This window comes from Rhea americana, unplaced genomic scaffold (genome assembly GCF_003343005.1).
Source record: "Rhea americana isolate MKP2758 unplaced genomic scaffold, rheAme1 scaffold_452, whole genome shotgun sequence".
NCBI lineage: Eukaryota > Metazoa > Chordata > Aves > Rheiformes > Rheidae > Rhea > Rhea americana.
Genome location: NW_028186593.1, coordinates 70078 through 85562, shown reverse-complemented (window position 1 = coordinate 85562; position 15485 = coordinate 70078). Strand labels below are relative to the sequence as shown.

Genomic DNA, 15485 nt, shown 5'->3' with positions numbered 1-15485 from the left:
TGCAGTCTCTTCAAAATATGCTATCATATCTCAAGAGCTATATGATACATTTAAGGGAACAGTATAATGTTTCTAGGTGCCTGCAGAGAAGTCTTTACAAAAGAGTCATGTACAATGTGATTCTCTGACTAGCTAGAAATCTAGATGACATGTAGAGGAAATTCTTTCACATGGTTACAGATGAAAGTATTGTCAGGTTTTCCAAAATTTTCTGAGCCTTCCAATCTTCCAAGAATGAAATAACAAAGTCATTGTCTCYTAAAGATAAAATACGCACACACAAAAACTTTGCTCAGTGTGTTCTCAATTGGGGGGGAAAAAAAAGGAAGAATGATTTCACAGCTAGATACGCAATTTGTTCACTGTTCTACTATTCATTCTGAGCTCAAAGCTATTAAGGAATTTCAATAAAAGCACTTAATCTCCAACAGATAGACTGTGAATAATATCAGTAACACAGTATTTCTGGAAWTAGAAAAAAAAATCTACAATAATTCATCCCCATACATTCAGTTACAGCAGTAAAACTTGCAGTTATTATTCGAGTGTTCTCTGTAGAGCCGTACCTGCGTGCAGCCTTTCAGAAACAGGGCTTTGAGTCCCCCACAACCTCTCACCAGAGCCTGGATGCCATCCTTAGTCACTTGGTCACACCAGGAGATATTCAGYTGTTCCAGCAGTGGGCATCCCTCACTTGGGAGGCAAAAGGAAAAGTGGGTGGAAAGTTTGGGGTTTTTTTTTGTTTGTTTGTTTGTTTTTCCTCCCTGGGAAGAAATTCTGTTTCAAGCCAGAATCTAGGAAATTCCCATTTCTGGAATCCACATGAGCACAGGAGGTACACCCCCACCCCATAGGCTCACAGGGAACTTTTCTTTGTCAAACAATCTCCAGATGTGAAGAGTTCTCCAAAGGCAGAATCAGGAGCTTTAGTCTCCTTATAGGAGAGCAAAAGATGACTGATTCACCCCATTTTGGGCACCTCCCAATTCTTATACTAGGATAACATTTATGGGCTTTTTGGATCTACATACAGCAAACCACCCTCATCCAAATCTAAAGAGAGGGTTGACTTTTGCTGTGCTGCTTCTGACTTTCCAGGTGTAACTCTGCATTTGCAAATAGCTGCCAGTAGGAGTAAGATTCACACATTTGACTTTCAATCATTCAAAGGTATACACACCATCACGTATTTGAGATAACTGCAGCACAAATTTGATCATGTGAAATTAGGGAAAAATATGAAGCCCCTGGAGGGGAGAAAAATCATGCTTAAAGTGTAGCTATAAAACAATTTAATCACTTATTTACTCTTTCAAATCTTTGTTTTTCCTTCAGTGTCTTGATGCACCCTCTTCAGTATTTTTCAGAGCTATAGCTGGAACACTACTTAATCTTTTTAATAGCTCAGCCCTTATTTTTACCTTTAGTGTATTTTTGCCTCCTTTTCTCTGTCCCAATCTCTTCCCACCAATGTCTGTCTTTCCCTTCCTTTTCTAGATTACTTGGCAATTCCATTTAGCAGATTTAAGTAGTTATGTGTCTCCTAAGCAGTTTAAAAAGACAAATAGTCACACCTGATGTTCACCTAACTATGCAACACTAGCTAAGTATGCAATGGTACGCTTACAATCCAGTAGACTGTGAGTAAATAGGCACCTAAAAGGGCAGACCAAGACTTTTTCCTTCTTTTTGCTTCTCCACCCAAATCCCTCCTCCAGAACTGTAATACAACATAATCATTCTTCCACTGCTAATAAAAGCTTTTACCAAGTCCTCCCCTCTCCCTCTGCAAACTAGGAGGTGTAACACATGAATGCTGAGCTCTTTTGGGAAATGATTGGATTGTAATCACTGTTGCACCTCAGCCTATTTCAGTCTCCATTGAGGCATAAGAGACACAGGGGGCAATGGCAGATCAAACTATCTGAAATCAAATGGCGAATGTCATCAATGTTGTCAGCTCCTACCTCAGTGCTTTCAGAGACAAGTTGGTTATGGAAGTGCAGGAAGCCAAATCAAGGTGCCTGAGCTTAGAGCAGAACTTACTAAGACTGGTGCATGTACTGCAAGAGAACATATGACAGTCTCACATGATACATTTATTCAGAGTCACATACATTTCATATGACATGCATTGTATTGACTATCATATGCTCAAGTCTTGCCTTCCCTTAAAAAGGAGATGGAGAAAACAATACAGTGCAGACAGTAAAGAGGATGATGGGGGAACAAAACATTACTCACGCATCTGTGATCTTGGTGCAGCCATTTAGGTTCAGTACTTCAATGTTTCTGCAGTTCTGTGCAAATGTCCTTTATTAAAGAAAAGCCAAAACATAGCATTTTTTAGGTAACAGATTTCCCTGTGGTTTAAAGCACTTGCTTTAACCTCAATGCATCAGATAAAGTTTTAAGCAACTGTCTCAAGGAAAAATAAAAGAAAAATAACTTGTGCTTTCCCATATCTTGTGATGGGACTTCCCAGCCCAAAGACAAAAGTTYGTGATTCAGTGTCAATTACTACTTATCCCATAGTGGCAGCTGGTAATTTATTTAAATTGAGGAAAAATGTTACTGTGTTAAGCCAGAAAAYGAAAAATTAAAAAGGTTTATTTTACTGCTTTTGAGGTTTTAAGTTAGGCACACTTCCTTAAGATCTCAGTCACAAAATATTCACAGATTATTCCAGTCCTTTGTGATGGCAGAAAATGAATCATTCTTTGCATTGTACTTAGGAGCAGAAAGAAGCCATACCACTACCTTAACGCGTTGTCTCCCACTCCTAGACAGCCACGTAGGCTTAACTTCCGCAAGAAACCCCCACATCTTTTAGAAATATTCTCAACTACTCGGCCCTGTCGGAGACAGAAAGATTTACATTAAAAATCAAAAAAGCAAAACTGACCTCAGCATTGACAAAGTTGAATTCAAAACTTTGCAGGTTAACAACAATTTGTTATTCTAGATAAATCAGTGCTAAGAAAACAAAAATGCTGTCACAGCAATCTAAGACAGGGAGAGGGAGAATTATTCAGCTTCTGAAGATGGAGAGACAAGGAACAGTTACCTAAAGCCAGAGTAAGCAAGCTCAGGCTAATGTTTGAGGAATTTCCTCCAGCCCAGAGCTCCTGGACATCAGTRCGTACTACCCAAGAAAGCTGAAAGCAGCAATGCCACCGCTGCACAATAGGCAGTGAGATTTGCAAATAAGTACAGTGAATGCACTAAAGTCAGATAAATTTCTATTCAAAACACAGATGAGGCAAAACTAGTCCATCAGTTTTACTCTCACAGAAAAAAGGATTCAAACATTTGTTTTCAAGAGATCTAGTGCAACACAGTTTAAGTGCGCATTTTTGATGCATAGCATTTTCTCCTTGAACAAAGTGCAAAAAACATTGAGAAAACATTTGTATCACTGTCCAGTAATTCAAACACCTTACCCTCTACTATAGTCTACATGGTTGATCATCACAGGACAGCAGTATCAGCCACTTCTTCAAGTACTAGTTGACATTCAGATTTCTATATTGACTGAAGAGACGTTTTTATAAAATTCTCTCCCAATTATAGAATAAAATCAAGCAGGCCAGCTATGGAGTAATTTCACAACCGAAAAAGGGACATCAGCTTAACCAGATCTCTGCATAAGCCTCTGGTGAAATCTGGCCACTTGCTTTCCCAGGCTATGGGAACAACTCCCATGGCTGCAGCAGGCTGCCGAAGTGCTGCACTGGCTAAAGGCCGACCGAAGACTGAAAGCCCAACCTGTGCTTCAGTGTAAGGCTGGAGAATCTGAAACAACATGTGTATTTTGCAGTTCCTCTAGCATGACTAGAGTACACTTGGATTAGAGGATTCAAATACACCTAAACAATACGTGGAATTTTCATCAATTGCTGGATTTGTGTTCCTTTAAAGAAAACAACATTTTCAATACGAGAAAGTCTAAGCAGGTACTTTTAGGTTAGGTACATCGTATTAAAGCACTTTGTTTCAAAGGGGGGAGTCACTGCTTAAGAAAGAACACGTGTTTCAATGTGCAGAGTGATGTTAGAGAACAGGGAGATATTAAAACCATGCAAAAAATCACTCAAGAATGGGGAAAAGCCTAGTTTCTATTCACACATTCCCCCCACCTCGCTCCTACAAAGCCCAGTGAAAGTAGCATGGCAGTAAAGTTCTGCCCTCATTTTCTATTGCCTCATAGACCTGGCACCATTAATAACTTTACTGTACCCCATGAAAGCAAATAATTGCATGGGTCCAGAACTTTCAGGGCATGTTAAGAATTTAGGTATTTATTATTGAGAACAAAAATCACATGGTTCACCTCCTTCAAGGAGTCTCAGGTCACTCAGACCCCTGCAAGCATACAGAAGTCACCATACTGTCATAGGCATGTCCCTTACCCATGTATCTCAGCTGCTTAGATACACGGCTGGCAGAGAGATTATTTTAACTCTTTTCCTCTACAAATGTTATGCAGATCTCCCACCAAGTGTGAATCCWCACGGATCCTCTAGTTTATGCCTGTTTAATGAGTTAAAAGTGACATAGTCCCTACCTCCCTTCCCCAAAATATTTTAATCAGAATATGAACATTCCAGTAAGAAACTGAGGGTTTGTCTTTTATCCTGTTCAGTGCGATCTGAACTTTCAGAACGGCATGACAACGCCATCTGCTCCTATCAGAGTTAGGTAGTCCACAACTAACATATCCACACTAGATACAAAGAGGCATTTCCAAAGCAACATCTTTAGATCCCTAGCAGCATCTAGGAACCCTAGATCAGAATCCGTGAGCAATTTTGATCTACGGTCCCTCTGCATCATCCTCATTTATACTTCAATTTTTAGTATTAAAAGACAGACAGGAAGAAAGATATGTTGCAGGCCACGTTTGAAAGAAAGCTCACAGTCTTAATGGTCTACATCTGAGCTTAYGCAAGCATTTTTTGAGTGAAAGGAAAAGTAGCCTAAGTTCTGCTATACATAAGCAATACTTCACGAGAACTTACCCGCCCTACTTCTGTTTTCAGAATGCATATAAAAACACTCTCCTTCTATTACTATCTTTAAGTCTTGATACAGATACACAATTCTGTCCATTTTCAAAAGCTGAATGGATTGCTAAGACTTTAAAGACTCCCTGAAGCTAAGAAGAACTGAAATTAATGATTTCTATCTCCAGGGAAGGTAAAAAGGGTTACGTTGGGAGTATTAATCCATTCTAGGCTGTAATTACATTTTAACAAGAAAAATGGGTTTGTATGTCACTTAGTTATACCTCAATATCCCTCTGGAAATCAAACAGGTCAATTCGCTGCCAGTTACTGCCATCCAGGGCCAGAACATTCCATGCCTTTATCGGGGGAAAAAATGTAAATGTGTTGTTAATATGAAAAAATGCCAGTGGGGACCTAGTTACAGTTTGTTCCTTTTAGAAACAACATTCTGCTTAGATGAAAAAGCAACAAGTAATTACAGCCAACAAGGAAAACTGTTCAGTTACCAGTATCGCTTGTTCAGACAAGAGCCACCTCACCTACACAGCACACTCTTCGCAAGTCCCCGGAGAGGCAAGTCTAACGTGCCCCCCACACTTCTGCGCCCGTGGGAAGGGCGGACACCGGGCCCACGACAGGAGGCACTGCTGAAGTTAGGGCATCTTCACAGTTCTGGCTGGAATCTAATCCCTTAATCAGCATCACCAGCTAAATCAAGCAGAGTTACTCCTTGCACCTTTAAGGAAGCTGGTAGGCCCAACGTGAAGGATACCAGGACATGGGCAAGTCACGTGTGCCAAACTGCACCGGGCACCTATACTGCCGAGAGAAACAAAGCTAGTCTGGGAGCTCAGAGGACTCGCTCAGCGGCACAGGAACCAAGGACTATGCGGTGAGATCCCGTCAGAGATGGGTGAGGCTGTCGTCCTGCACACCTTCTCTTACCTCCAGCAGAAAAAGGTGTTCAAGGCAGTTCCACAGCTTGCTGCATGGGGTGCTATGTCCCACAGATGGAGAAATTCAAAAAACTGTGTAAGCTGTTCAAATAAAGCATTCAGCTCTTACCTGAGAACTACGCACGACTGCTGTAATGACAGTTTACTACCTTTAAGTGCCTTTTTTTTTTTTTTTTAAGGGGGAGGCAGATAGGGGACAATGGGCTTGTAAAAAAATTCATATACTATTTTTTGTATGAACGAAAAATCAGGAATTGAAAGTTAATAATTCAGCACCTAATGCAAAAAGACATCAACACATTACTACAACCAAAATCTTAGTTACATAAAGTAAACAGCTAGATCTTATAACAGCTATAAATTCATCATTACAAAAGAGAATGTATATAAGTGTAATTTTATGCTACACACACTACATGCACTAAGCTACATCTCCATCACAATATATTAGTCTTTGTGCAAGCCATGTAGAGACTTTAAAAAGTTGGAAGAACTAAGTTCTGCACTTTAAATCTCATTGAGGATACTTGTTTTAAGGTCTGGCTACTGCCATGAGAAAAGTAATAACTCAAGTAGAAAAGAAACGTACTAGTGGATGCAAGTCATGACACAGCACATTTTAATGTGCAATCCAGTAGCGAATATTACATATGGCCTTTTTGTAGCTCTGTGCGAATACTTTACTCCTTTAGAGTGCATGCTGTGTCACATTGTGACTGACTTGTTCTTAGATGTCCTGTGGAAACAGAAGCAAGTGACAAAAATGGGAGTACAAATTGAGATTGGCAAATATCTTTGACAGTCTGCACTGGTCAGTGTTGAACTGGAGCAGTGAATTTCAGCCTCCTGGATGACCTCCGGTATTCCAAGAATGTGGGATCATAACCATAACGCCTGGACATCACACAGAGGTTTTATTGCAGTTAAAAATGTTTAACTGCAGCCTTTTTATTATTAGGTGTACATAGAATAAAAGCAAATTATTGCATAGCTGAACCCTATATTGATTGGTTTTGTACAGAGTCACTCAGCATTCGGTCTGCCAATGAGGTGAATATAACTCTATTAACACCTTTCCATTTAACCAACTTAAAACTCTTGTTATAGTAATGCTTCCTATATGTTTTATTAGAMGCTTACAAGATAAAGTATCTGAACAAGTCTGGCAGTTCTAAATGACTGGACCCGCCACTGGAGGAATTTTTCCATGCAAGGAATCAAGCCAAATTCCACTTGCTGAAGCCTATAAAGCCATGAGCTAGTTGGGGGATAGGACAGGGACCCTAAGCAAAACAGACTTCTTTTTTTCTTCCAAATAAATCCAAGTGGAAAAGTGTTCATTGCTTTTCTACCATGTAGAAATTCTGATTCACAAACATGCTACATCTCCATGAAAACACATAGATACACTGTTCAGATACATCCAAGTACCATAAATTAAGCTTAGCATTTTCCTCAGGACGGGTCTTCTGTACAAAGACCAGGCTGACTGGACAATTATTCAGGAAAAGAGTCAGGCACCTCTCTTTCATTATCTGGGCAAGGCCTTAGACACTGTCAAACTGTATTCAAAGTTTGATTCTACCTCCACAACTGCTTTCAGAAGTTTCTGGTATTGCCTTGTTAACATGGGACACTAAATAACAGTAAGTGAAACAGTCTTTGCACAGAGTTTACTAGTACAAATTTTCCCAATCTGAAACACAAGGAAGTTTATTGTTATTTAGTTGCAATTCTCACGCTTCTAAATTGTTAAATTCTACCAGCAATGACAAGAACTCTTACCCTGGAAACTTGAGCACAACGACACAGAGTGACCACATCCAAGAAAGAGAAAATTCTGTAACAGAAGTAAAAATTATTTTTGGTTATCTGCGTTTAAAGCAAAGAGAACATAGAAAACAAAGGAAAAGATGACTGGATACAGCAGAACTTTGTAATTCAGTTCAAAGCTTAACTGCAAAAAGAAGTACAGACCAAGCAGTTAATAAATGAAAGCAAAAATCACAGTCACTGAACTACTATGAAATACTAATATTATGCCTTGTAGTGTTTACTGACAGTAAACAGAATGATTATTTATCTAAAAATCAAACACTTACAGGTATCATATAGCCTGGCAGTCAAACATTCAATTAGGTCAGGGTATGGCAGAATAAACAGGTATCAGCAAAACCCACATCTTTAACACCACCACTCCAAAAGCAAAACAATTTATAGTTAAGATGACAAAGCAACATCACAGTCTCATTTCAGTTCATGGCTTATTTCTTATTTTTCATATAGCTGTGCTAAATACTAAGTGTTGCTAACATAGAGGTAGGAGGAATATTTTGCTCTGAAAAATTGCAGAGCAACTTGCACAGTGACACACTTAGCATGTGTCATACAGTGCATCTTGGAGAGCTGTTTCGATCCGGTCACTCCTCTGTGGTATGTCACTCCTCCGCCAGGGCACACCCAAGCCATCAGGCCAACACCCTGGTGTCCCTGCCCTATTTACTAGGGTAAAAGAATTAAGACAGTAATACTTTGCAATGCTATAGTGGACTAAGACATTCTGCRTTCTCAGCTCGTGCGCACACCCCTTTACCTGTGACTGCATGAATTACCAAATCCATTCAGAACTCCCAAGTCTATAAGCAATTTATCAGTATATTTTATGGTTATTCAAACAATTACATGTCACAAAACAGAGGTGATCAAGTGGACATTGAAACATAGTAAGGTCTCATTATCTGTGATGGCAATTATAAAACCACAGAATGAAAAGTTTTTGCAAAGATAACACAAGTGTTTAACTACAAGAACACACTTGCACATCTCCTTCGATAATTTAAAGTTGAAGATCATCAGAGAGAAAATGCCAAAGTCACCAGATGCAAGTGTGAAGAATTTGGGACCAAAAAAAAAAAAAAAAGTTCCAGTGCTATGCAGTATTTTATAAAATACTCAGATAAAATACATATGGCTGTCCAGGAGAAATTCTGAGAATGAACAATGCTCCAAAGAGCTCTGGACTTTCTCAAGAGAATAGTGCATGTCTGGATTAGCAATCTTTYGGTATCTGTGATACTTGATTTAACTCCTCACAAGACAGACTGTGGACTTCAGGGGGTGTACATAAGCTTTCCTACATTCTCAGCAGACCTGCCTGTGCAGAAGAGACTTAGATACAAGATGCTGCTGCTGCCAGTGGGTTTCTTTTGTGTGAGTTACAGACTTGACACACCCTGTGTACTAATGTGTTACTGAAACTCTTACATAAAACTGTATGATGTACTCTTCTCCTCTGATAAGCAAAAGGAATATATTTGAATAAATAGCACAAATACCGATAAAACTGGGGGAAGAGGTGCTGAGAAGAACAAACATCATGTGTACCACAGATAAATTGCACTTTGTCCTCGAGATAAGCAAGGAAGGGTTATCTAGGCTTCTGATACTCACACAAAGTTCTGCCTGYGTGTTAACATGCAGCATATACATTCACAGATATACATCTACTGGTATGTTGTTATATACAAGGTGTAAACTCTGGGTTTTCAAATTTTAGGAGAGGACACAAGCAGATGCTATAATATGATACCACCTTTGCATGACAAAGCTTTCTGACAAGCAGGTATAGAAAAAGCCCTTTAGAAGCATCAGTATTGGTGGAAGAAGAGAACAGGAGAACACCAACAGAGGATGAATGCAGAAGACAGTCAACAAGCTGGAGCTGTCATGAGAGACTATCTGTTACTGTTCATGAACATCAGAATTACCAATTCCACAGCATTTCTGACACTCATCCTTCCTGAGCCCAGAGCCACCAGATGCTCTCCTGTTTTCCTACATTGCCCAAGGACACTCAGAGACTCCAGGAATTTGGTTCAAGATAATTCTTGCCTGTTCCCTGCGCATCTCACCATGAGACAAAATTCACAGTGACATGCCAAGATATACATGGTTAAGATAGGTCTGGAAAAGAGCAAACACACAGTTCACTGTGACACTGCACTGGGAGCCCAGCTGTGGATTTCAGAAGAGTTCTCCACTCACTTTTGACTATTAATTCAAGAGAACACTTGTTCACGAAAGTTACTTACGTGCGCATACATGCACACTGAGGATTTATTTAGTACATTAATGAACAGCAATACAAGGAAAGCCTAAGTACATGACAGAAGCTGGGGTGTACCTCTGCTTTTCCTCTGAATTCCTGTCATGGGACATAAAATACCGAACTCCATAGGAACAGTAGCTAAGTCAATAATCAGGCACACTTTCTATATTTTCATTAAAATATTGCYTTTTCCATGGAAATCCCAGGTTCTCATCCCTTTATCAGGCTGTTCGGTCTCAGCCAAATTCTTTGTTGCTTCCTGCTCCTCCCTTGCAGCCTACCAGCTCAGTAAAAGGGAAGTCAACACAGCACCCTCTCACCTCTGAGGTTAACATCTGAGCTTCACACAAGTGCCCAGGAGTTCCCTACTACCTAAATGCTCTTGGTAGGACAGGATGCATAACTCAACTCACTTTCAATTTTTCACCCACACCTTCCRCTCACTGTATGTAACTTTTGCCTTTCTTGGAGAGGGGAAAAAGCAATTTAATTACCCTCGCTGGAACAGTAACTGGGGTGCAAGCGGGTGACAATGTCTCATTAGAAAGTCCATGCACTTAAGTAGAACTCAAAGACTTTTGCTATTAAAAGCTTAAAGACAGACATGTTAAGTGCTTTCTGATCTGTTTGTTTCTTTGTTCAAGAATACTAGACAAAGACTCAGTATAGACAGACAGAAAAAAACTACTTTTTCAGCAGCAGTCTCTGCTTTATTGTGYATTTTTGTCATTTCAGAACTGGCTCCAGTTGCAAACCCTCACAGAAACTGGAAAGAAGAACAGAAGCAAAGTTAAAGTCCTGTAGGCACAATGACCTGAGCTAAGTTTTCCAGTGCAATCCCAAGGATAGGCTTTTTCTTCTCCAAGGAGTTGTTGGGGAACATTAAAACACACACACACTCCCCACCAAACTAGCAGGCCACATGGCCAAGCAATGACTGAGCAGTTGTCTTCCTCCTACAGCAGCACCATATGGATCGCAAATGCTGGGTCTCTTTCAGCAGGCTGCACAGCATAAAGCAAAGGTAACCTATATATCCAGTGGAAATAAAATAAGCATTCTTGTAAGCTCCCTAAGGCTCAATTAAAACTAAACTTGACAACAAGGAAACATACTGAGCAAATTTGAAGCAAACTTAGCTAGTTAGCTCCAGACACTCTAAGTAATATAAGGACATCAGAAAGGAGGATATTCTCTTGSAAGTGTTCCAAAGCACCAAATCCTTAGAAAAATAACTGCTGCTCTGGTCAGGTTCACAGTTTATCTGGTGAAAGAAATCAAAAGTTAAGTAGTAGCAGGTTTAATAGTACTACCTGGATAGCAGCTTTCCCGATTCTGCCTCAATAGATCAAAAGRCACAAAGCTAGAACATTTACCTTTATGTCTCAAGTAACATCTTTGTTTTGTTTACAGTCAGTTGCTACACTCTTGCGCTGGTGTTTTTGCTCTTCAGAGTTGACAGAAAGAAAATAATCACACAGATAACTTCATATTCAAGCACTGATCAAAGGTGAAGACAGAGTATTCCAAACAAAAATTAAAACAAAATTGATAATTCAACAGATTAAACTATTTCAAAGTAACTCACTATGGCCAAAGCTAGCAGGGGCCTAAGCAAGCAACCAGACAGTGTGTGAAGGCAGGACTTTGCCTTAACAGGCTGGCACTAGACAGGTTAGCTAAAACCAGCCATCAGAACATTTTTTTCAGGTTTCAACCTCTTAATCCACCCAGGATTTTCTAACAGACTCCTCACTTTGACTGCCRCTCTAATTAGATTTGAGTCAAGATTCTACTGAAATCCCTGGAAGTTGTGGGTTTTGAGGTGAGCTGCGTTAGACCTGTAGCCTTCTAATGTTATCAACACCAATTTACRCAATTGATCCACCATTCAAACTAGATTTTGCTCCTTAATTATTTGATGCCAGTGGGCTGGGGAGGAGGAGAGAAATGACAACCTTGCTGCCAACTCTCCAGTACACTATTTGCTCTGCTGCATCCTTGTTCTGAATCGAATTCAAGCTACCGAGGAATAAATCAACACAGGGCTTGAAGGTCAGACAGCAAAGTCACTGCCAATGACTAGATGTGCCGAAAATGAGGTAAGGGGTAGCAGAAGGCGGCACAGAGTAGAAGCCACTTAACCCAAGAGAGAACTGAAAAGTGCTTGACCTGCCTGTGAACCAGTAAGAAAAAGGCAAACTCCTGCAGCCTGTTTTGTCTCACTGTGAAAAGCATAAGCTGTTTAGGAGCCTCATGTCATGCCAAGAGTAAACCTTCTTCAGGGAACCAGCAGAGACCACCATTACCAYTGAAAATTCAAGCTTGTAGTTGGGGTTTGGCCTGCACTCAAAAAGCAACTGGCAGGCTGCCCTCAAAGAATGAATGCACCTTTTCAACAGGCTATCATTAATGCCAGCACAGGGAAACCAGGGACACGATGCCCCTTCTGAGGAAGCAACCACAACCAGAGCCAGTGCGGATCACAAATGCACCTTTTAGAGTCAACAATCCAGATGCTGCCCAAAGAGGAGTTGGCAGCCGTGAGTGAATGAGACGGCAGCGAACAAAATTCCACCTTTTTCTGGTTTGGCTCATATGAGGGTATATTTTAACTTATAAAGGCTGAGCTTCTAAAAAATCAGCTGGCAGAAGACTACAAAGCTGAAGCAGGTATACAGCACCAGGACATGGATTTGTGACACATCATCTGATCTCTCAACCCACATGCTGCAGGAGAGCCTTGGTTAAAGAATCCTGCTCTTAGGGAAACAGGCTACAAATAATCCCATCTCCCACTTACCTACAGAACGCACAATAAACTTTACTGCTTGCCAATAATACAGTAGGGTAGAACACGACAAGACAACTGAAGCATGGACAYGTTTAAAAGGATGATTTCTGATGACAGTCGGACCTCCTGAGCACTTTACACATCCGCTCCATCCTCCTGAACAGGAGCACACTGGAGTTTCACATTTCTACATCTTGGGGTGTGACAAAGGCTGTTGTTCACCCCTTTTATATCCTCCTACCCTTTATTTCACTCAAGTACAGCTTTCCACTTTGCAACCACATACACAAGACATCAATGCCATCTTCAGAATGAACAAACCAGAAAACAAGACGTTACACAGCCGCACTGCTTAAACACATAAGTCTTTGTCTTGCAGACAGTGACACTCATTTACAGGAGATTCCTGTAGATAAATGCATCCAAGTTACTCTTTCAAAGGCTGCACTGTCAATCCACACTAATTAATTTTCACAGTATGCTAACAGTGAATTCCAACTCTCAAAATCATTACTTATGAACTTTAACATTTATAAACTCCATCCCCTGATTTTTCCTAAGTTCCACACAACCCTGAACACTTGCTCTGCTCTCTAGGAGGTTAGGATGATTAGTTATATGAAGACACAATAGACATTTTCCTACATCAAAAGCATGCATAGTGTTGAGAACTCAGCTACACTATGGCTTGTACTGAAAAAATTCCCTAGTTGGTTCAGGACATTCCTTCCTACTTCCCAAATCCTACTGTCTAGCAAACTTCTCTATTGCTCAATACCAGCTAGCTCCTACGGTCCCAAAAGTGCTTCCTAGTCTCACTCAGTATCGTTATACTTTGACCAATCTGCCAGAATACTCTAATTAAGGCCCTGATCCTTGGGACACTGRTGCCTTCAGACCTGTTGCCCTGAAGGTCACGTAAAATCTCAGCCATCCCCCAGCTTTGGCTCTTTTCAACCGATTCCCTGYTCCCACTACACCATATATGAACTCTCTGCTGTAAGTGCCAGTGCTCTTCCCAATCTGCCTCTAGCCTACCTGGGTGTTTGGTTACCATCCTGCAAGGTCAAATCCTGCTTCTGTTGCATCAGCAATACTAGACTCTGATCTGCTTAGCCCCACCATAGAATCACAGAATCAGTAAGGTTGGAAGGGACCTCTGGAGAACATCTAGTCCAACCTCCCYGCTCAGCAGGGTCACCTAGAGCATGGTAGACAGGGTTGCATCCAGGCAGCCCTTGAGCATCTCCAGAGAAGGAGACTGCACAACCTCTCTGGGCAACCTGTTCCAGTGCTCCGTCACTCTCACAGGGAAGAAATTCCCCCTCACGTTCAGGCAGAACTTCGTGTGCTTCAATTTCTGCCCATTGYCTCTTGTCCTGTTACATGGGACAACTGAAAAGAGTTTGTCCCCATCCCCTTGACACCCTCCTTTCAGGAACTAATACACACTGGTAAGATCCCCCCTCAGCCTTCTCTTCCCCAGGCTAAACAGGCCCAGCTCCCGCAGCCATTCCTCATAGGCAGGTGTTCCAGCCCTCTGATCATCCTTGCAGCCCTACGCTGGACTCTCTCCAGTGGCTCCATGCCTCTCTTGTACTGCGGAGCCCAGAACTGGATGCAGCACTCGAGATGAGGCCTCACCAGGGCTGAGGAGAGGGGCAGGATCACCTCCCTCGACCTGCTGGCAACACTCTTCGTAATGCATCCCAGGAGACCATTGGCTTTCTTGGCCACAAGGGCACATTGCTGGCTCACAGTCAACTTGTCATCCACCAGCACTCCCAGGCCCTTCTCTGCAGAGCTGCTCTCCAGCAGGTCAGCCCCCAATCCTTAYTGGTGCCTAGGGTTATTTCCCCCCAGGTGCTGGACCCTGCACTTGCCCTTGTTGAACCTCAGGAGGTTCCTCTCCACCCAGTTCTCCAGCCTGTCCAGGTCTCTCTGAATGGCAGCACAGCCCTCTGGTATATCAGCCACTCCTCCCACCTTGGTATCATCAGCAAACTTGCTGAGGAGGCACTCTGTCACCTCATCCAGGTCATTGATGAAGAAGTTGAACAGGATGGGACCCAATACTGAGCCCTTAGGGACGCCACTAGCCACAGGCCTCCAACTAGACTCCACGCACTGATGACAACCCTCTGAGCTCTGCCTTTCAGCCAGGTCTCAATCCACCTCACTGTCCACTCATCTAACCCACGCTTGCTGAGCTTGCCTAGCAGGATGTTATGGGAGACAGTGTCAAAAGCCTTGCTGAAGTCAAGGTACACAATGTCCACCACTCTCCCCTCATCTACCCAGCCAGTCATTCCATCAGAGAAGGCTATCAGATTGGTTAAGCAGGAGTTCCCCTTGGTGAATCCATGCTGGCTACTCCTGATCACCTTCTTTTCCTCCATCTCTCTGGAGATGACATCCAGAATGAGCTGTTCCATCACCTTTCCAGGGATGGAGGGGAGGCTGACTGGCCTATAGTTACCTGGGTCCTCCTTGACCTTTTGGAAGACTGAAGTGACACTGGCTTTCTTCCAGTCCTCAGGCTCCTCTCCAGTTCTCCAGGACCTTTCAAAGATGGTGGAGAGTGGCCTGGCAACAACATCTGCCAGCTCCCTCAGTAC

General features: G+C 41.8%; 1 protein-coding gene across 1 annotated transcript in view; it reads right to left on the bottom strand.

Annotated features, from left to right (window-relative positions):
• The window catches only part of FBXL20 (F-box and leucine rich repeat protein 20), a 29551-nt gene that overhangs the window by 11589 nt on the left and 2477 nt on the right, over nucleotides 1-15485 (bottom strand). Inside the window, exons 2-7 of the mRNA XM_085316140.1 lie at nucleotides 7751-7805; nucleotides 5291-5365; nucleotides 2761-2855; nucleotides 2245-2313; nucleotides 1968-2063; nucleotides 567-693 (exon numbers count right to left, since the gene is read on the bottom strand). Of these exons, the coding sequence (XP_085172266.1) occupies nucleotides 567-693; nucleotides 1968-2063; nucleotides 2245-2313; nucleotides 2761-2855; nucleotides 5291-5365; nucleotides 7751-7805 (517 nt within the window). The remainder of the gene's footprint in view (nucleotides 1-566; nucleotides 694-1967; nucleotides 2064-2244; nucleotides 2314-2760; nucleotides 2856-5290; nucleotides 5366-7750; nucleotides 7806-15485) is intronic.